Here is a 21,387-nt window from a genome sequence, read left to right as displayed (position 1 = left end):
ATACAGATCATTAAGGGCAGGCAGTGGTCTAGTGTTGCCATTTGCTGGGCTATTAATCCAGAGACCGAGGTAATGTTCTGTGAACCTGGGTCCTCCTCTCACTCTAGCAGATGGTGGAATTTCAATATAATAAAAATTTAGCATTAACGCTCTGATTATGAACATTGTTGATTTTTGTGCGTGTGTTGTTGGTGTGGAACCATTGTGTGTTAGCACTGGTGGGAGTGATCTTCAGATTGAGATTACAACATAGAAGGAACAGAATGTGCCAAGTTGCTACGTCAGGTCTCATCAGGGATGAGCCCTCTTGGGGATATTAACTGGGTTCAAGTGCAGTGAAGTTCAGGCCATTATGGCAGGCCAGAGGAAAACATACCACCACCTGCACATACAGTGACAGACACAATGTAGATAGACCCCTCAAGTTGCTCAGCAGCCCCTTTGGTCAGTGGCAATTGGTATTACAAACATCCTTTAAACTCTGCCTTTCCTCGCAAAGAAGAGATATTCTCCCCCAAGCATCTCACCTCTGATTACCCTCAAATGCAGCTCCTATTCAGCCTGAAAGCTTTCTTGCATCTTCTTTGGCCTGCAATAATTATTAAGAAACAACCTCATAACCTTAGAATGTCCCAGCTGGAGTTCACCATCAATCTCTTCTCCCAAGACTGTGTCCCGCTGGATCCACAAGGCTGCACCCCAGCATCTAAAAACTTTAATTAACTTATAAGCTATTACTTTACCATCTACATACCTCATTTTGTGTATTTCAAAATCTCTTGTTACAGATTACAAAGGAAATGCTTAAAAGCAACAGCTAATTGTGAAACTTCCGTCAAAGACAGCATCACACAAATATACCCCAAATATAAAGCCTATTGTAGAAAAATCACGAACTCAAACTTTAAAAGAATAACCCTAGTTGCCAATTCTTCATGGGTAAGTAACTTTCACTCACTCTGTGCCTAGCAAAGCTGCAACTAAAGATACAACCAATGTAAGATCTCTCACCTGAATATTCAATGTGTAAAGAAATGTTTGCCCTGTAAGAGCAGACCTGATGTGGTATCCCATATATTGTATATACATTTCAAGTTTCATATTTGAGGCTAGATTTTCATCTCAATATGTTTTTAAAATTTAACATACATTAAAGAACATAAAAGGAAATGAATGAGATTTCGATTAAATATTCATCTCTAATATACTAAACCTCACCTTAAAATAAAACAACTGTGGGTACTGGAGATCAGGAAACAAAAACAGAAACTGAATTCCGATGAAGAGTCAGTGGAGTTGAAACATTACTTCTGCCTTCCACAGATGTTGCCAGGCCTGCTGACTTTCTCCAGAAATTTCTGTCTTGGTTTGTGAGTTACCTCACATGCTTGGTAATAAACGCACTCTTCGTGTTTTTAGGCTTCTGATTACATCCATTGGTGACCAGTAATACAGGCTGGCTCTGGAAATTGGGTAGGGTAATAGATTAAAGATGAAACCAAAATTTAGTACACACTAATACCATGATAAGATTACATGATTTATATAAAAAAAAGGAGGCAGGAAAATGTGATTAGGTCCATTGTGACACATGATTAAATGGATAGTGCAAACTCAGATATCAACCATCCATCCCTAAACAATGAGAACCCCGATACCTGCAGGTGCTAGAAATCTGAAAGACAAACAGAATGTGCTGGAGAAACCCAGCAAGTCTGGCAGCATTTATGGAGAAAGAAACAGTGTCAATCTTTTGAGTGCAGTGTGACTCTTCTTTGGAGCGCTGAAAGAGAATGTTAAGCATCATAGAATCCCTACAGTGTGGAAGTAGGCCATTTAGCCCAATGGGTTGATGTCTACCCACCAAAGCGCATCCCAAACAGACCCTAACCCTGACCCACCCTACCCTAGCACTGTCACCCTGCATTTCGCATGGCTAATCCACCTAGCCTGCACATTTTTGGACTGGAGAGGAAACCAGAGCACCCAGGGGAAACCCACAGAAGTATAAGGAAAATGTGCAAACTCCACACAGATAGTCGCCCGAAGGTGGAATCAAACCCAGGTCCTTGGTGCTGGGAGGCAGCAATGCTAACTGCTGAGCCACCAGGCTGCCCCTGTTTCTCACATGACAGAAGCTGCCAGTCATGTTGAGATTTTCCCACACTTTCTCTTTATCTTTAAGTCATGTTACCTACAAAAGGGCCAAAAGAAACAGAAGTTTATTTGAATTTGTGGTCGATCTGGAAACTTTATCTTTAACTGATACATTGAATGGATTTACTGAGTTCAGCTAAAATAGAATACAAAGCAATATCAAGCATGGAGAGGGTTCAGAAGAGATTTACCAGGATGTTGCTTGGTATGGAAGGTTTGAGTTATACAGAGAGTCTGGATAGGCTGGGACTTTTTCACTGGAATGTAAGAGGTTGAGGGGTGACCTTATAGAGATTTTTAAAATCATGAGAGGTAGAGGTAGGTGAATTTGTGGGTATCTTTTCCCTAGGATGGGGGATTTCAAGACAAGGGGCATATTGTTAAAGTGAGAGATGAAAAATTTAAAAAGGACATGAGGGGTAGCGTTTTTCTGCAGAAAGTGGTTCATGTTTGGAATGAACTTCCAGAGGAAGTGATGGATGTGGGTACAGTTACAATATTTAAAAGAAATTTGGATAAGTACATGAATAGGAACAGTTTAGAGGGATATGGGCTAAGCGCAGGTAGCTGGGACAAGTTTAGTTGGCTTTATGGTTCGAATGGACTGGTTGGACCAAAGTGTCTGTTTCTGTATGACACTATTACTCTGTGACCTGCACAAATACCCCCAGTGCAATCTTCATCCTTACTTCTGTCAGTAACATTGAATGGAGACCCCCTATGGAGGTGCTTGTGTGTTGTAGCAGTTGCGTCCCTATACCTGAGCTAGGAGGCATGGGTTCAAGTCCTGCTTGTTGCAGAGGTATGTAATAACATATCTGGACAATTTGATTAGAAAATGTCGAGGATGAAAACCCATGGACGAGATGAGATTTCTTCCTTGAATTTTTTTCCAAGCCTATTTAAGTAATTCCTCTTTGCTTCTATTCTATTCATTATCACCACTGTCTCCTCTTTTACTGCTACATTAGCAGCATCCGTTCCTCTAGTGAAGACATATGCAAAGCATTCATTTATAGTTCATTAACAGGGCTACTGTTGGTAAAAGGAAAATTTCCTTTTCGTTCCCTAATCAGCCCCACCCTTCCTTCAATTTCCATTTCCTTACTTATGTATCAGCTGTTAATTTATTCTCATTCTTGTTCTTTGCCCCTCTTATTCCCTTTCTCAGATTTCCTCTGTGCTCTCTAAACTTATTTTGTTTATTTTAACAATGCTATGAGCCTTACAATTGTCCTATGACACTTTGTTTTATTTTATTCTGATCTCTCTATCCCCAAAACTAGAAACAGCACAGCTTCCTTCTTCAATGGATTGAAAATGCCATTTTCTTGCACATGCAGGCAGTTTTCAAAAACGTAAAGGGCAGGAGAGTTAAATGCCTTGACAGCTTGCGAGTTCCATTGACAGGTTGACAGTTCACTTGATAGTTTGACGGTTCCAATGTTTGCACAAATGTTTCATGATCATTTTTATCTACTTCAAATAATTTTGTGGACAATTAACCTTTCCAAAAGGGCACCTGATTTCTCCCAAAGGCATACCTGGACCGGTCCAAAAGGATACACTATCTCACCAAAAGGTTATATTGTTCGACAAGTAACTTTGATTAAAAATGATTTTATTTTAGTGTTTTGCTGACTGACTTTTCATGCATGCACCATTCCAAATGGACACTGTCCATAAATTACGATTGACCTGTCGAAACGTGAAGTGGTTATTCATTCTGTTGTGTAGGTTGGTGAAAAAACCGCTCATGCAGAAAATGTTGACGTTGAGGTCATGCTCCCAGAGGAATTGTCCTGGAAATCAATGGAGCAGCAGAATGATTTTTTGAGCATCTCTTTTACATTATTCAGTGATACAACGTTGTTTGAGGTAAAATGCTTCAATTTCTACACTGACGTCTGGATAAATATGTAAAGTGATGGAATAAAATGCACTTCTTCTTTTCCTCACTTCACGTCATTTCAGTTCGAAAAGGAGAAAATAAGGAGCTTCCGTAACATAAGGAAGGGCACATTCAATCAACAGGGAAGTAGGGAACAGGCCACTACCAGCCCACATATTTTTCTGAACTGATTTTTGCAATCTCCTTTGCGGACAAGGTCAATATTGATGTGGAGTAGGCAGTGTTGGACTGGGTTGAACAAGGTCAAAAATCACAAGACACCAGGTTATAGTCTAACCTGTTGAACTATAACAAGTTTTGTGGGATTTTTGACAAAGTCAACATTAATGACTGACAATTAGCAGGGCAAAGTAATTGCCATCAAACCCTAAACTTAACCCCTTTTATTCACGTTTAGGAACAAGAGAAGTAGTCTGTATGTTTGAAAGCTGGTAGCAAATGAATGAGAGTAGGAGGTACTGTGATGAATCCTTATTTCAGTGGTGAGGAGTGAGCAGGTCGAAGACCATATATGATAATGTATTACGAAAAGATATTGAAGGTGACCCCTAACTTAACACTTTCATTCTGATCATTAATGAAAATAATGCAACGTCGTTATGATTTTAAAGTCAAACTCCCTCCCTCTATAATTCCTTCCAGTCCATTCCAGCCCTCCATATTTCTGCAACTTCGTCCGGTCTTTACAAACCTTCCTACTACTGTAACATCCTCCAGCCCTTACAACCTTCCACATTGATGTAACCTGCTCCAACTTGTTTATTATATTATCATTTAAATGGAGGAAGACTGCAGAAAGCTACGGAACAGAGGGATTTGGGAGTCCTCATCCACAATTCATGAAAACCTAGCATCCAAGTTCATAGGGAAGGCATATGGAATGTTGGTCTTTATTACAAAGGGAATGAGATATATAAGTAGGGTGGTTTTGCTGAAACTATACAAGGTACTAGTGAGGCCACAGTTGGAATACTGTGAACAGCTTTGGGCCCTTTTTCTAAGAAAAGATATTGTAGCATTGGAGGCAGTGCAGAGAAGGTTCACTAGGTTCATTCTTGGTATAGAGAGACTGTCGCCTGAGGAAAGGTTGGGTGGGTTGAGAAACCACAGGGAGCTAAGCCATTGATTTTGTTCAAGGCAGCTTTGGATAGAATTCCAATCCACAAGGGAGTCAAGGTTATGGGGGTCAGACAGAAAAGTGGAGTTGACACAACAACCCAAACAGCCATTCGCAACAAACAACTGCACCTCCCAGTCACGAACCATTTCAACTCCCCCTCCCATTCCTCAGACGACATGTCCATCCTGGGCCTCCTGCAGTGCCACAACAATGCCACCCGAAGGTTGCAGGAACAGCACCTCATATTTCGCTTGGGAACCCTGCAGCCCAATGGTATCAATGTGGATTTCACAAGCTTCAAAATCTCCCCTGCCCCGACCACATCCCAAAACCAGCCCAGCTTGTCCCTGCCTCCCTAACCTGTCCTTCCTCCCACCTATCCCCTCCTCCCACCTCAAGCCCCACCCCCATCTCCTACCTACAAGCCTCATCCCGCCCCCTTGCCCTGTCCGTCCTTCCTGGACTGACCTATCCCCGCCTAACTCCACACCTACACTCACCTTTACTGGAGCCAACCCCGCCTCTTTGACCTGTCTGTCTCCTCTCCACCTATCTCCTCCTTTATCCATTTTCTATCCACATCCCCCTCTCTCCCTATTTATTTCAGAATCCCCTTCCCCTTCCACATTTCTGAAGAAAGGTCTCGACCCGAAACATCAGCTTTCTTGCTCCTCTGATGCTGCTTGGCCTGCTGTGTTCATCCAGCTCTACACCTTGTTATCTCATGGGATATGAACTGTCCTGTGTTTCAGAGTCTCCGTCACTTCATCTCATTCCCTCATCCATGAAAGACCTTTGTTACTACTTTGTGTTGGACCAGAAGAGCAGGATCCCTCCTATTAGACTATTAAGGAACTCCCACACAAAACTGAAAAGCTGTGATTCCAGCCTAATTAGTGCCTATTCCACCTCATACAGAAGTACACCAGACTTGTGAAAGATGTTTGTCCCTAATTACTTATGCTTGAGCTGCTAAAAATGCTTAATGTCATGTCCTTCAGCGCTGTACATTGCTGACAGTTCTCATGGCTTTATTTCTCAACAGGATGAAAATAATAGAACGATCTTAAACGACAAAGTGATCGAAGTCGCTGTAGGAAACACAAGTATTCATAACCTCACTGAATATGTGAATCTTACAATTAATCACAAGTTAAACATGCTGGTAAGAAAATCTTCAGTAATTCCCAAGAACTTTCAGGAGTGAGAAGAGACCTTTATATTGATTGAATTTCATTGTTTTGCTCCCCTAACAGACATTAAAGAAACCCTTTCTGTTTTCTACATATTGTTTTGTTCAATTTTAAATGGTTCAGAACTGAACACCTTGTGTAAAGTATAAAGTGATGTTCTTTGTTCTTTGCTTATCCTATCCAACCAATTTACGCTTCAAAGTTCTGCATCTTATTCCTTATTGTTTTGGAGATATTGTTTTTTTTTGTTTTTGCCTACAAGTATCTGCTGGACTTTGCAGTGTATACCAATCAGTGTATCAAGTAGATATCACATCAGTACTGCCATTTTGAAACAAAACTCTGTCGCTGTCTTTTAAAGACAGACAGCCTCAGAAAAGACCCCACACCAGAGCTAATTAAATGGATCATCAGCTACTCACGTCAGCTATTGATTGATCTTTTCACAAGTTGTGTCAATTATATAAGGCTCAAGTGGTTTCTGAGCATGTGAGAAACTTTGTATATCCCCTCTGTCCGATTACATCAAAATGCATTCCTCATTCGCAAACTCTTTTCTATAACCAGTTCCCGTGTCTTGTCTGGCTGGAGCACTCCTACTTTTTGAAAGTTGTAGATTGGCTTTTAGTAGCACAGACCAAGTATTAAAATAGTGTTCACATCACACAAATGTGAGCATTGTTCCATTTGTTGTGGCTAATTCCTTTTAGTGCACAGTCCCTTTTTTACATGACCACATATGTTGACTTGCTTAAATATTAATTTTTTTAGCCTGGGCCAACTTGGGCTGGGAGCTTATCCACCCTGTAGGTATTTTTCCTCACCGACTTATTCCAAGATGTTATGACATATGCCTGGAGCAGGTGGGACTTGAACTGTGTCCTTCTGGCCCTGAGGTGGGGTTAGATCACTGCACCACAGGAGCTCTCTTTCCGAGCCTGTATGAGAGTGTTAATTAGCACATTAATCACCAAATTGCAATATCTGCATCTGTTGTCTAGGGCCGTCCCATTCACTCACCTTCATGTTGGTAACTACTTCAATGGTATGTCAATAAACACCTTCCAGGCTATCAACAGTGTTCTTCTGGATCTCCTCCTGGTTTACCTCCTGCACAGCTCAAGTGCTGCATTGATAGCCACTGAAGGACATCACTGAGGATGCAGACATACTGCTGCTTGCGCATTGATGTGAACCACTTTTAGGTGTGCAACAAGAATCCACCAAAAGAAATAAGGCCACCCGAGTAGTCACTTTAATTCCACTTTAAATGCTCCACATAGAACCCCAAACTTATAAAAGCAACATATTAAAAAAGTCTCCCAATTTCCTGAGGACCATCAAAATTCACTTTCAATCATTTGAATCGTATGACAAAGGTTCCCTTGTTACTGGGGAAGGTAGAATATTAAACCATACCTAATCGAAGGACCAAGACTCTGCATTTGTGCCTGGGTATGGAAAGACCCAGTTTAGTTGTTATTGATCCCAGTGTGAGATGCAATCACAGTCTAATTCAATTTTAGATTAAGCATTGTAATCTACAGACACTGGTGTCTGTTTGTGGCATACCTGTAGCATAATAGGCAATACAGCAGCTTTATTGTAAAGCACCAACTAACCAAACCAAACATGTAAATTTATTTTTAATTTTCAGAATAACATCTCTCAACACTGTGTCTTCTGGTCTGAAGATGAAGATGGTAAGCAAAAGACGAGTCAAACTATTGTAGTTAATATTAGAAAACTGATTCACTCTAATTTTTAGACCATAACTTGTGTTACAGACAACTCAACAGGTCATTGGGATACTACAGGTTGTAAAACAATAGTTCAGGATAGCCATACCTTATGTCAGTGTGACCATCTGTCCTACTTTTCTGTGTTACTGGTAAGTTTTAGACTCATATTCTTTGTATGAAAGATTGTAGTGTGTCTGTCATTGTCAGTAGGCATCTCACTCTTTCCCCTGAATCCCCTCAAAATATTACCTTAATTTAGCATTGTCATCTTCTACAGACGTTACATCCTTCCTTCCAAATCTTCTCAGCCTACTGCTTTGCCGAAGTTTCAATGAAAATATGTTGAGATTTCTGAATATTCCTACTCAGAGCCCAAAGACTGAACTTATCCCAGCTAATCAGCTTTCAAGTCTCTCTATTTCATCGATGGATTTTGATGATGAACCAGCTGTAATTGCAGAAGGCTGAGAGGAAGTTCTTCTATGCAGTTATGCCACGAGAAGAGAAATGCAATGCAACTTCTCTCCATTGCTTTAACCAGGTTTACTCCTCATCCTGAACATGGGGCCATGTAAATATTGGAGCCTGCATCTGCACCTATAGCAGAGCAGCTCATCTGGCGTAGACATCAAGGCCTCACAACTGGACCTGCTGCTTTGAAAAAAAAAGCCAGAGGTTTTCCCAGCCAAAGTCAGAAAGAGGCAAAGTTTACTGATGCTAAACCTCACAAAAATGTGGTACCACTTGCAATAATCTTCAGGCATCCAGTTATATGTTGGAGCTGAAACAGAATTTAAACCTGCTGTGAACCTCTGTGATTAGGAGGCATGCCTGATGAGATTGCTAGATCACCATTTTATTGCCCACAAATATATCCAAAAGCTGTAGGTTGGTTGAAAGTGGGCTGGTCAAATGTATCAGAATTACTTGCCCCAGTTTAACATTTGGTAGCTTTTGAATTCAGGTTCTGCCATGTTCCTCTGTGGAATTACCCCAGAGTAGGACCTGCAGAATGACTCAATTTCTAACCTAATGTTTCAAATACAGCTTCACCAAGACTCTACACATACTAAAAAAGTTTCTTTCAATGTACAGTTACACATAGTTGAGCTGCTCCTACTGGTCAAGTGTTTTGAACTGGCACCTGAGACAGACCATTTATTCTGGGTGAGACAGGATGTAACCATTACTCATTGTGGTCCATGCCTTTATTTCCCAAAGGACTTCCGTTTTGCCAACAACACTTTGGATGAAAAAATTGTGATTTCATTGACCTACATCACACAGATTGGTTGTGGTATTTCTGCCATCTTCTCAGCCGTCACAATATTCATTTACTGTGTATTCAGGTGAGCCTCACATCTGTTCGGATTATCGCCAATGGGACTGTATTCCAATAATTCCAATGGCTTTGGATCATGTATCATTTTCCATGTTTCCCAGGCCAATCCCTCACATGACATTTCACCTTGTTGACCTATGTATCATTAAAATAAATGGAATGTTGGGTCTGTCTGCATGAGGCAATAGGAAGTAATAGATGGCATGTAATCACTAAATCTATCTTGTCCTTTATCCTTGTAACTTTTTCTCATTGGTGCAAATTAAAAGCCCAGGAACTATAGACAACAGTTTATTTTTAATAGTAGGATGATACTGTATCATCAGGGATGATGGAAGGAATCATTGGTCCTTAAGGAGGAAGGGGTTGATGCTAAGGTGAGGCAGTGGATGGAACAGAGTTGTTGCAGGACTGATAGAAAAACTGTGGCAATTTTGTTTTAGTAAGGGAGGATGCAGTCCTGTTAGGCAAGTGACGCAGCTTCAGATTCACAACAGGGAAAATGCAGTATGGTTTAAAGGGTAGGCTTGCTAGAACAAGCCTCAGCTGAAGACCAGGGCCTCAACTCTATAATTTATATAAGTGGTTTGAATGAAGGGATCAAAGGTAAATTTGTTAGATTTGTTGATAGCATGAAGATAGTTAGGAAAGTGAGTTGTAAAGAGGACACAAGGAGCAAACAAAGGGATATAAATAGACGAAGTGAGTAATCAAACATCTGCTGAATGGTGTACATTGTGGGAAAGGATGAAATTGTCCATTTTGGCAGAAAGAATTAAAAACATATCTTATCTAAACCGTGTGAGGTTGCAGAGCTCTGAGATGCATGTTGTCCTAGTGCATAAATCATATGCAATATTTTTGCTCTGATTTGAAGAAAAATGTCAATTAGTGAAGATTATGGTCCTGAAATTCCAGTCTCTTGTTATCTTCATTCTCCAGCCCACACCCACTCTGACCTCTCTATCTTCAGATGCTGACCCTGTTCCAATGGAATGTGAGCTTGATGAAGCAACTCAGGTTTTAATTAGGCACTATATAGTTTTTTACAATCAGAATTGAGTTCAGCAATTTCAGATCAATACTTCATCCTTTTTCTGGCTTTGAAAGGCAGCAGTTAGTGCTACTCTCCTTTTCTCACTTACATCACTTGTAGTACACCTAATGTTATTGTATTTGTCCCATGAACATTCCCTTTACCATGAACCATCATTGCCTTTGAATCTTCTTTCTGTTACCTTTCCTCTAACACTGACCTACCCTCCAGTTCTCCTCCCTCATGTACATGTTTGCCTCTGCACTCACTCAAAGCCTACTGTATCTCAAACTTTTTCCTGTTGCGATGAAAGGTCATCGACCTTGAAACATTGGCCTCAATTTCACCAGACATTGTCTAAGTGTTAATTAGATACAAAATTGGCTTGATGGTAGGAGACAGAGGGTGGTGGTACAGGGTTGTTATTCAGACTGGAGGCCTGTGACCAGTGATGTTCAGCAGGGATCAGTGCTGAGTCCACTGTTGTTTGTCATTGAAATAACCAATTTGGATGAGAATTTAGAAGACATGGTTAGTAAGTTTGCAGATGAAACCAAAGTTGGTGGTATTGTAGACATTGAAGAAGATTATCTAAGATTAAAAGGGATCTTGATCACTGGGGTCATTAGGCTGAGGAATGACGGATGGAGTTTATTTTGGATAAATGTGAGGTAGTGCATTTTGGCAAGCAAACAAGGGCAGGACTTATACAGTTAATGGTAAGGCCCTGGGTATTGTTGTAGAACAGAGAGACTGAGGGGTTTAAGTACATGGTTCTTTGAAAGTTGCATCATAGGTAGACAGGATGGATGAGAAGGCATTTAGCACGCTTGACTTCATGGCTCAGACCATTGACATCATGTTGAGGTTGCATGGGATGTTGGTGAGACCTCGTCTCGAGTAATGTGTGCAGTTCTGGTCACCCTGTTACGGGAAGGATATTATTAAACTGGAGAGGGTTCAGAACAGATTTACCAGGGATGTTGGTAGAACTGGAGAGTTTGGGTTATAAGGAAGAGGATGGATAGGCTGGGATTTTTTTTACTGGAGTGCACGAGGTTGAGGGGGTGACGTTATAGCGGTTTATAAAATCATGACGAGCATATATGAGGTGAATAGCAAAGGTCTTTTCCCTACGGTGGGGGAGTCCAAAACTAGGGGCGAAATTTTTAAGGCGAGAGTAGTGTGGGATTCTGTTCAATTACGAACGAGATTGGTAAGTGGTAAAAATAGCCTCTTTATTGAGCAGCTGCAGCGACACAGTTCAAGGTGGTGATGGAATCCAAAGTACAGTTTTACAGTAGCCTCTTTGTACACAGTTCTTAGATATATTAATGTTTTAGCATTATGGTGTCACAACATTGTATCTATTGTACACAAGTTTGCGTGACATCTGTCCTGGGGAAGCAGGAGATGGTTTAAGCACTTGCTAAGTGTTGGCTGTAAGTCCTGATGGGATTAAAATGTCTGTCTGGTCTGAGCTTGCATAATTAAGAGGAGTTAGAGTTAGTCATGTTAGTAAAACTGCGAGACCTATATGATCTAAATAAGTGAGAAATTGTACGTGTACTAAATAAAGGTATAGAGGATATTAATTTAATCTCCAGCAGCTGAGTCATGAGATTTCAGTTACTATTGCCAGTTTTGACAGCTCTTACACATTCATTCACGCAGTTTCACGGAAGCACTGTTTTGATAGCAAGTGTCTTAAAAGGGGTAGTGGCCCCATTTAACATGTATTTAAAAAGTACATACGAGTGGAGGAAATTGTTTGATGTTCTGCAACCTATTCAGGTCCCAAGAGATGGTTGCTAAGGGCTAATTAATATTATAATCTTTCCATAGTTTCGAGTGAGTTATGGAGACACGACGTTGGGGATGGCATTGTTCTGAGTAGGTTACGGTATTAACACTTATTCAGAGGTGTCCTTTGATACAGAAACAGGTCTAAACACTGCTTGCAGCATGGGGCCAATAAGCAGTAATGGGTTGGAAAGGATGTTTAATTTAGTTTATCTTCTGCAAGTAAAATGTACCACAAAAACAAATGAGCGGAAATGTGGTACGGGAAACGTAGAGCACTTGTGAGTGAGTTAGTCAACAGTTATGAAAGGATGAATGGAAATGTGGTGTAGTAAACATAGAGCGCTTGTGGATGAGTTGGTAAAGGAGAATCATAATAAATATCTCACGGTAGAAATCTTTAAAAGGAACATGAGGGGCAATGTTTTCACGCAGATGGTGGCTCATATGTTGAATGAACTGCCAGATGAAGTGGCAGATCAGGGAGAGTCACAACATTTGAAAGACATTTGGACAGATACGTGAATAGGAAAGATTTAGAGGAATATGGGCCAAACGCAGGCAAATGGGACTGGTTTAGTTTGGAAAGTTTGGTCAGCTTGAACAAGTTGGACCTAAGGGTCTGTTTCTGTGCTGTATGACTCTATGATTCTATGTGACAATTTCCTGGACTTGCATGAAGGTTTCTCTCAGGGAACTTTGGTGAGTTTTTTAATGCTGTACTCCACAGCTATGAACCACATCTCTGAGGTTTCCCACTCACATTATCTTCCTTATCATCAATGACGGAAGTGCTGGGATCTTCTGGGATTCCTGGCGCTGTGCCATTTTTAAAGCCCAGGTCAAATGGCCTGCCAGCCTTGAGCTGCTCTTCGCAATGCAGCTAATGGAAGTGGAACAGAAAAGAAACACTCCTGAGGGCATAGAGGTGGCATGGTTGATACTTTATTATAAAAACAAGTTCACAATCGTAAATGTATTTTACATTAGAACCTCATCTCCCGAGAACCTTTTCTACTTCCTGTTACAAACTGTACTTTCTTCCGATTTGAGTTACCCCCTAGGTTTCTATCCCATTGACAAGCTAGTTTTAACCCACCCTGACAGCTCTAGCAGACCTCCCTGCCAGGATATCAATCCTCGACCTGTTGAGGTGTAATCCAAACACCACAGAACTGCTTCTCAGAAATCCATTGCCCTCCGCCTTACACAGTTTTCCAGCCAAGTATCGATCATTCCTTCCGTTCTTACGCTTACTAGGACGCGGCACTGGGAGGATCCTGAGCTGACTACTTTTGAGGTCCTTCACCCACACTCTGCATCTTTATCCTGACATGCAGCAAGCATATTGTACATGTTGGACAAAACCAGTATCTGCAGAACCTCCTCTATCTACCCTTCGGTTTCCCCTTTACCTGTTAACTCACAGTCCTTTTTCTACAATTCTGCTTTCCCTCGGGTTGTGACTAAACTCTGAAGAAAGCCATCAAGAAATTCTACCCGTTCCCTTAACATAAGGAATAAGAGCAGGACTAGACCATCTGGGCCCATCAAGCCTACTCCACCATTCAATAAGATCATGGCTGATCCTTTCACGGACTCAGCTCCTCTTATCTATCTTTGCCTTAAAAACACTCAATGCGGTAACCTTAACAGCTTCACTGGGCAGGGAATTCCACAGATTCACAACCATTTGGGTTAACAAATTCTTCCTTAACTCAGTCACTAAATCTGCTCCCCCTTATTTGGAGGCTATGCCACCTAGTTCCAGTGGAAACAACCTCCCTGCTTCTATCTTATCTATTCGCTTCATAATTTTATGTTTCTATAAGGTCACCCCTCATTCTTCTAAATTCCAATGAGTATAGTCCCAGTCCACTCAATCTCTCCCCATAAGCCACCCCTCTCAATTCTGGAAATAACCTAGTGAACCTCCTCTGCACCCCCTCCAGGGCCAGTACATCCTTAGTCAAGTAAGGAGACCAAAACTGTTGACAGTTTAGGAGAGTTTCCGACCTGCACTCCAGCTCAAAGTCTCGTAGTTGAGTGTTTTGAATCAGAGACATGTACTGCAGATATAGCCGAAATACTTCAATTCTTGAGAATCCAGGACAATCTTGCTGTGCACAAATTCCCTCTTGTTACCGTCCCAGGCCATCCATCAGTTCCATTTGCTTACAACAACTTATCCAGCCATGGATGAACGTATTTTATGGGTCTTGCCTCGACTTACAGAAAGGGAGATCAAGAATTGATAGGAACTCAATGAATTGGATTTTAACCCATTTATCACTGCTACCTTTTCCAGTTGCATTATAAACCAAAGAAGGAATGTCTGCTTGAGTACTGTTAAGTATCTAATCTCAGATAAAAGCAAAATTTGACCCTCCTTATCTCTTTCCCATTTTCCTGAAAGTGGTGTGGGAATTTTCCCAATCAACTGCCTCTCCTTTTCAGCCATTCATACCACTTCTTCAGGAATTTTGCCATCGTGATAACCAGAGATTGAAAATTTAACCGCACCAGCAGGACTCTCTGAAGATGAGTAAAGCTTAGAATCCCAACAATGTGGAATCAGGCCATTCAGCCAATTGAGCCCACTCTGACCCTCCAAAGAGCAGCCCCCTAGACCGAGCCCAACCCCACCCTATCCCTGTAACCCTGTATTTCCCATGGCCAATCCACCTAACCTGTGCATCTTTGGATATTGGGAGGGAATCAGAGCACCAATAGGAAACCCATGCGGACACAGGGAGAACGTGCAAACTCCACACAGACAGTTGCCCAAGGGTGGAACTGAGCGCAGGTGCCTAGCACTGTGAGGCAGCAGTGCTAAGCACTGTGCCACCGTGCTGCCCAAAGCTGATGAAAGCAGGGCTGTAAAGAGAGTTTTCTGCTAGAACACACATATTATACCACTAATCAAAAAGGTGTCTGAAGTATATATAACTAACCACCCGCACAATGTTGGTAAAACATTTTGTTTTTCTTTTGACGTTGCGTTCAGGAATGTTAAAAGTGATGATGTCACGAAGATCCACATGAACCTCTGTGGCGCCATATTTCTTCTGAATGTGAACTTCTTGACCAACCTGTGGCTCAGTATGGTGAACAGTGATGGTCTCTGTAAGACCATTGCTGTTTTTCTACATTATTCATTGCTGTGTACTTTTACCTGGATGGGAATTGAAGCATTTCAGCTGTACCTGCTGCTGATCAAAGTTTTCAACACCTACATTAGACACTACATGCAAAAACTGGCTTTTATCGGCTGGGGTGAGTAAAAATAATTTTCCTTTCACTTCCTGTTGACTGATGTATTGACTCCATTTTGTGCTTTACACACTAAACATTAGTTGCCCCTAACATTTTGAAATAGTGTTCAAAGATCAGATACCTAATGCATAATAAGAACCAGGTACTGCCCAAACATAAGACCTACCTGTCTTCCAGTTCAATCATTGGTTTCAGTTCCTACCCTTCTAAACTCGTTCAGCAAGATTTCAAACATACTCCGATAGATGTCATTGCTTCTAACGTAGGCCTCAACTTCCAACTGTCTTCAGCTCTCCTCAGAGGTTTTCTATCTGTTCAATGATGTTTTCTATTCATTTTAACAAAGCAATGTCCATTGTATTCCAATATCAAAATTAACACCACTCTCAGTCTCTGTCTCAATATAGATTTTCTTTACACCTCCACTTTACACCTATTCGGGAAGTGAGGGATGGGCAATAAATGCTGGCCTAGTCAGACATACCCTCATCCCATTTATGAATAAAACAAAATGTTGGTATCATTTTGATTGAGATGAAATTCATCCTCACAGTAACCCCTCTCTTGTTATGGCAATGGAAGGATTTTTTTTAACATAAACAGGACTGAGACAGAGTTCTGACAGGATATTCAGAAAATGAAAAATGTTTTTGCCCTTTAAGCCTGTTCCACCATTCAATAACATCACGGCTGATCATCCAACTCAGTACCCCTGTTCCCGCTTTCTCTCCACATACCTGGATTCCTTTAGCCCTGAGACCTAGTTACAACTCCTTCTTAAAAACATTCAATGTTTTGGCCTCAATTACTTTCTGTGGTAACAAATTCCACAGGTTCATCTGGTTGATGAAATTTCTCCTTGTCTCAGTCATAAAATGGCCAACCACGTATCCTTAAACTGTGACCCCTGGTTCTGGACTCCCCAGGCATCTGGAACATCTTCCTGCGTCTACCCTGTCTAGTCCTGTTAGGATTTTATAGATTTCTATGAGATATCCCTTCATTCTTCTCAACTCCAGTGAATATAGTCCTAACTGATCCCAGAAGTCAGTCCTGCCATCCCAGGAATCGGTCTGGTAAACCAATCTATCACCATTCGGATAAAAATCTGTGTTCCTTCATTGAATCCTCCTCACTCCTCACCCTCCCACACACCTTTGTGTTGTCTGTAAAACTTGGAGATATTGCATTTAGTTCTCTCAAACTGTAAGCAGCAAAAAGTCCACGCAGAATGAACTCCAGTTGAATTGTTTCCATGTACCTTTTAGAGATATCAACTGCTTTGCTATTTTGCTCATGCTAAAAGATTAAAGCAGTATAGAGTGAATTTAAGAAATTCGGTAGAAGATTAAAAAATAGAACCTGAAAAGTAGTAATTTGTGCTTTAATCCCAATGCCAAACTCAAACAAGGGAAGGAACAGTAACTTAAAAGAGATGAATCAACGGCTGAAGAGCTGGTGTATTGTTCAGGGATTGATGTTTTTGGACAATTGGAATGTCTTTTGGGGGAGAAAAGACCTGTTCATAAAGGATGGGTCTAACCGAAACTGGAAAGGGACCAATATCTTTATAGGGAGCTTTGCTCATTCCATTAAGGGAGACTACTGGTAGATAGGGGGAGTGGAGGAATTCTAAGTAGCAGTGTAAATGGAAGGATTGATGGAGAAGGTTCTGAATGTGAGGAGAGCACATCAATTAGGAAAGAAAGACAAGAGAGAGTCAGAGTATGTAGTAATTCTGAAGAACTAAATTGCATTTATTTCAATGCAAGGGGTCTTATGGGTAAGGTATGAACTCAGGGCACGTTTAAGAACATGGGATTGGGACATGATAGCTATTACAGAAACTTGGCTGAGAGATGGACAAATTGGCAGCTCAATGTTCCCGGTTTTTAGATACTATAGGAGATAGAAAAGGAAGCAAGAGAGAAGCGGGGTAGTGTTTTTGATTAAGGAATACATTACTGCCGTAACTCGGGAAGATATTTCTGAAAAATCGTTCAGTGAAAATATATGGGTAGAAATTACAAATAAGAAAGAAAAGATCACTTTGCTGGGATTGTATTATAGGTCCTCCAACAGTAAGAGAGAAACTGAGAAACAAATATGTAGGGAGATCTCAGATATGTTTAAGCATAATAAGGTTGCAATAATGGAGGATTTTAATTTTCCAAACATTGACTGGGGCTACCATAGTGTTAAAGGTTTGGATGGTGACAAATTTGTCAAATGTGTTCAAGAATTTTTTTTTTCCCAAAATGTGGATGCTTCTACTCGAAAAGGAGCAAAACTAGACCTCCTTCTGGGCAATAAGGCAGGGCACGTGACTGAAATAAAAGTGGGGAAACACTTTGGGTCTAGAGATCATATAATTCTATTAGATTCAAAATGGTTGTGAAAGAGGATAAGCCTTCCATAAAAGTTAAAGTTTACAACTGGAGTAACCTAAACATTAAAGGTATGAGACAAGAACTTTCAAAAGTTGATCGGAGTAGACTGTTTGCAGGTAAAAGGACCTCTGACAAGTGGGAGGCTTTCAAAAGTGCGATGACAAGAGTTCAGAGGCATTTTGTTCCTGTTAGAGTGAAGGGTAAGGCTGGTAGGATTAAGGAACAATGGTGGAATAAAGATATTGAGGTTCCAGTCAAGAATAAAAAAGGATCTTATTTTCGATATAGACAACTTGGTTCAACCGAATCTTTTAATCAATATAAAGAGTGTAGGGGCTTTCTGAAGAAAGAAATCAGGAAGGCAAAGAGGGGATACGAGATAGCATTGGCAGATAAGGTTAGGGATAATCCAAAGAAATGATATAAATACATTAAAATCAAGAGGGTAACGAGAGAGAGGGTAGGGTCTCTTAAAGGAGGTTGTCTTTGTGTTGAATCTCAGGTGATGGGAGAGATACTAAATGAATATTTCATGTCAGTTCTTACCATGGAGAAAGAAATGGAGTCTAGAGAATGCAGAGAAATAAATTTTGATGTTTTAAGAACAGTTCACATTACAGAAGAGGAGGTTCGAGAAGTCTTAAAGAATATAAAGATGGATAAATCTCTGGGACCCGGTATATTGTGGGAAGTAAGGGAGCGAATTGTGAGACCTATGCAGAAATATTTGCATTATCTATAACTGTGGATGAGGTGCCTGATGACTGGAGGGTGGCTAATGTTATACCTTTGTTTAAGAAAGGTTGTAAGGAGAAACCGGGGAACTATAGTCCTGTGAGTCTGACTTTGGTTGTGGGTAAATTGTTGGAGGTGATTATAAAAGATAGGATTTATGGACAGTTACAGAGGCAAAAATTGATTAGGGATCATCAGCATGGTTTTGTGCAAGGAAACCGTGTTTCACAAGTTTGATTCAGTTTTTTGAGGAAGTTACCAAAAAGATTGATAATGGCAGAGCAGTTGACATTGTTTATTTGGATTTTAGTAAAGCCTTTGACAAGGTTCTGCATGGTAGACTAGTTAGTAAAGACAGATCACATGGGATTCAGGGTGAACTTGCCAATTGGATACGCAATTGGCTTAACAGCAGGAGACAGTGTAATAGTGGAGGGTTGCTTTTCGGACTGGAGGCCTGTGACCAGCGGTGTTCCACAGAGATCAGTTCTGGGTCCTCTTTTGTTTGACATTTATATAAATGATTTGGATGAGAATATAGAAGGCACGGTTAGTAAGTTTACGGAAGACACCAAAATTGGTGGCATCGTCAACAGTGAAGAAAGCTTTCTGAGATTACAAAGGGATCAAATGGGTCAATGGGCTAAGAAGTGGCACATGGAGTTCGGCTCGGATAAATCGAGGTATTGCATTTTGGTACAACAAGCAAGGGTAAGGTTTATACAGTTAACGATAGAGCCTTGGGCTGTGTTGTAGAACAGAGGGACCTCGGGGTACAGGTACATAATTCTTTGAAGTTTGCATCACATATAGACAGGGTTGTTAAAAAGGAGTTTGACACACTTGCCTTCATTGCTCAGTCCTTTGAGTGTAGGAGTTGGGAAGTTATTGTTGAGGTTGTATAGGACACTGGTGAGGCCCCTTCTGGAATCCTGTTTCCAGTTCTGGTCACCCAGTTATAGGAAGGATATTATTAAGCTGGAGAGGGTTCAGAGAGGTTTACCAGGATGTTGCTGGGTATGGAAGGTTTCAGTTATAAAGAAACTGGGACGTCTTTTCACTGGAGCATATGAGGTTGAAAGGCAACCTGAAAGAAGTTTATAAAATAATGAGAGGTGTAGATAGAGTTAATGCTAGTTGTCTTTCCCCTGGATGGGGGGTTTCAAGTCTGGAGGGCACATTTTTAATGTGAGGAGAGAGATTTTAAGAAGACATGAGAGGCAAATATTTCACACATTGTGTGGTTCGCGTGTCAAATGAACTTCCCGAAGAAGTGATGGATGTGGGTACAATTACAGTGTTTAAAAGACATTTGAATAGATAGACGAATAGAAAAGGTTTGGAGGAATATGGGTAGGAGCAGGCAGGTGGGACTAGTTTAGTTTGGGATTATGATTAGTATGGACTGGTTGGACTGAAGGGTCTGTTTCTGTGCAGTATGACTCAAGGAATGCTATAAATATTGAAAGTGTTGGATTTTTAGACTTGCTGAACTCACTTCCATGTCTCTAGTGGTAAAAGAATGACTATTAGAGGTTGGATATGATCATTTTTCTTTCTAATAGAAACAGTTATTGCACAAATTTTGTAGTCTTCTTTAGGGGAGTTAAGATAAGTGTTACTTAAATAATTGATAGATATCCTACTTAAATATTTATGGGTGAATTTAGAAACTAGAATCTAGAAACTAAAAATAAGCTTGTATTCACAATCGTTTCCTAGAACCATTAACACAGACTGACTGCCTGACCTATTTAAATTGCACACTTAGCCCTTTAATAAACTTCCATATAATTTAGAAATTACATTGTCTCCCATAGTTTTCTGTATCACTAACTTGTGTGCATGGTCCATACCTCATTGATGGGGAGATACTTTACTGAGGAGAGGTTACTGGATTATGGTAAAATCTGGAATGTAATAAACTGGCACTTCATTGTCAAAAAGACAATATAATGGAAGTTAATATGCTCTGTAGGTGCCTTTCTTTTGGGGAAAGATAGGTCTGTCCTTCAGACTGATGTAGCATCTTTACGATCAGTCTTTCTCAAGCAAGATTTCAGAACGATCATCTGAGCGGTGTGCCTGGTCCAATATTATCACAAAACGAGACTTGGGTTGTAATCCACAACTGTTTAAAATGTATTCCTCTTTGTTTAAAAAAAATTGTCAGGGGTGCGTGTTTCTGCAACTAACATTGTTCCTCCCAAATTGAAATTGAAAGGAAAAGATGCACGTTCTCCGACACTGGCAATGCTCAGCTCCAGGAGCCCGTTGTTCTCTATCCTTCTTAATATGATACATTCTGCTCGAGATTCTTTAAATGTTAATGATTGTAAAACATTTTCTTTGATTGACAGGCCTTCCTGTGATGGTGGTGCTTGTATGTGTTGCAGTAAACAAGGACAATTATGGCAAGCTTGTGTTTGAGGACCAAGGTGGGAACAAAACTACCTCAATGTAAGTCTTTGTAAAAAGCGATGATGCTAGTATTTGAATCTCTTCCACTTCCACGAGAGTTTGAGGAGACATTTATTGCCAGGGAGAAACTGGACAGCAATCTCTTACAATCAGATTCAAATCTGTATTACCTGGTATTAGAGAACTGATGGCAACTGTGTCAGAATTTGCCTGTAATGGTTAGAGGGAAATCTACCAGTGTTCTGGTTTCTGATAGGTAT

General features: G+C 40.7%; 1 protein-coding gene across 1 annotated transcript in view; it reads left to right on the top strand.

Moving 5' to 3' along the window:
* LOC109935114 (adhesion G-protein coupled receptor G1-like) overlaps positions 1–21,365 on the top strand; it is a 46,990-nt gene extending 25,625 nt beyond the window's left edge. The window contains exons 3-10 of the mRNA XM_048592178.1: positions 789–939; positions 3,895–4,035; positions 6,235–6,354; positions 8,040–8,085; positions 8,170–8,273; positions 9,346–9,473; positions 15,313–15,581; positions 21,067–21,365. Coding sequence (XP_048448135.1) covers positions 3,940–4,035; positions 6,235–6,354; positions 8,040–8,085; positions 8,170–8,273; positions 9,346–9,473; positions 15,313–15,581; positions 21,067–21,170 — 867 coding nt within the window. The 5' untranslated portion in view covers positions 789–939; positions 3,895–3,939 and the 3' untranslated portion in view covers positions 21,171–21,365. The remainder of the gene's footprint in view (positions 1–788; positions 940–3,894; positions 4,036–6,234; positions 6,355–8,039; positions 8,086–8,169; positions 8,274–9,345; positions 9,474–15,312; positions 15,582–21,066) is intronic.
* The last annotated feature ends 22 nt before the right edge of the window (positions 21,366–21,387 follow it).

This window comes from Rhincodon typus, unplaced genomic scaffold (assembly GCF_021869965.1).
Source record: "Rhincodon typus isolate 14 unplaced genomic scaffold, sRhiTyp1.1 hic_rhity00000752, whole genome shotgun sequence".
Lineage (NCBI taxonomy): Eukaryota > Metazoa > Chordata > Chondrichthyes > Orectolobiformes > Rhincodontidae > Rhincodon > Rhincodon typus.
Note: the sequence above shows the minus strand (reverse complement) of the source record. Positions and strands in the feature narration are given on the sequence as shown.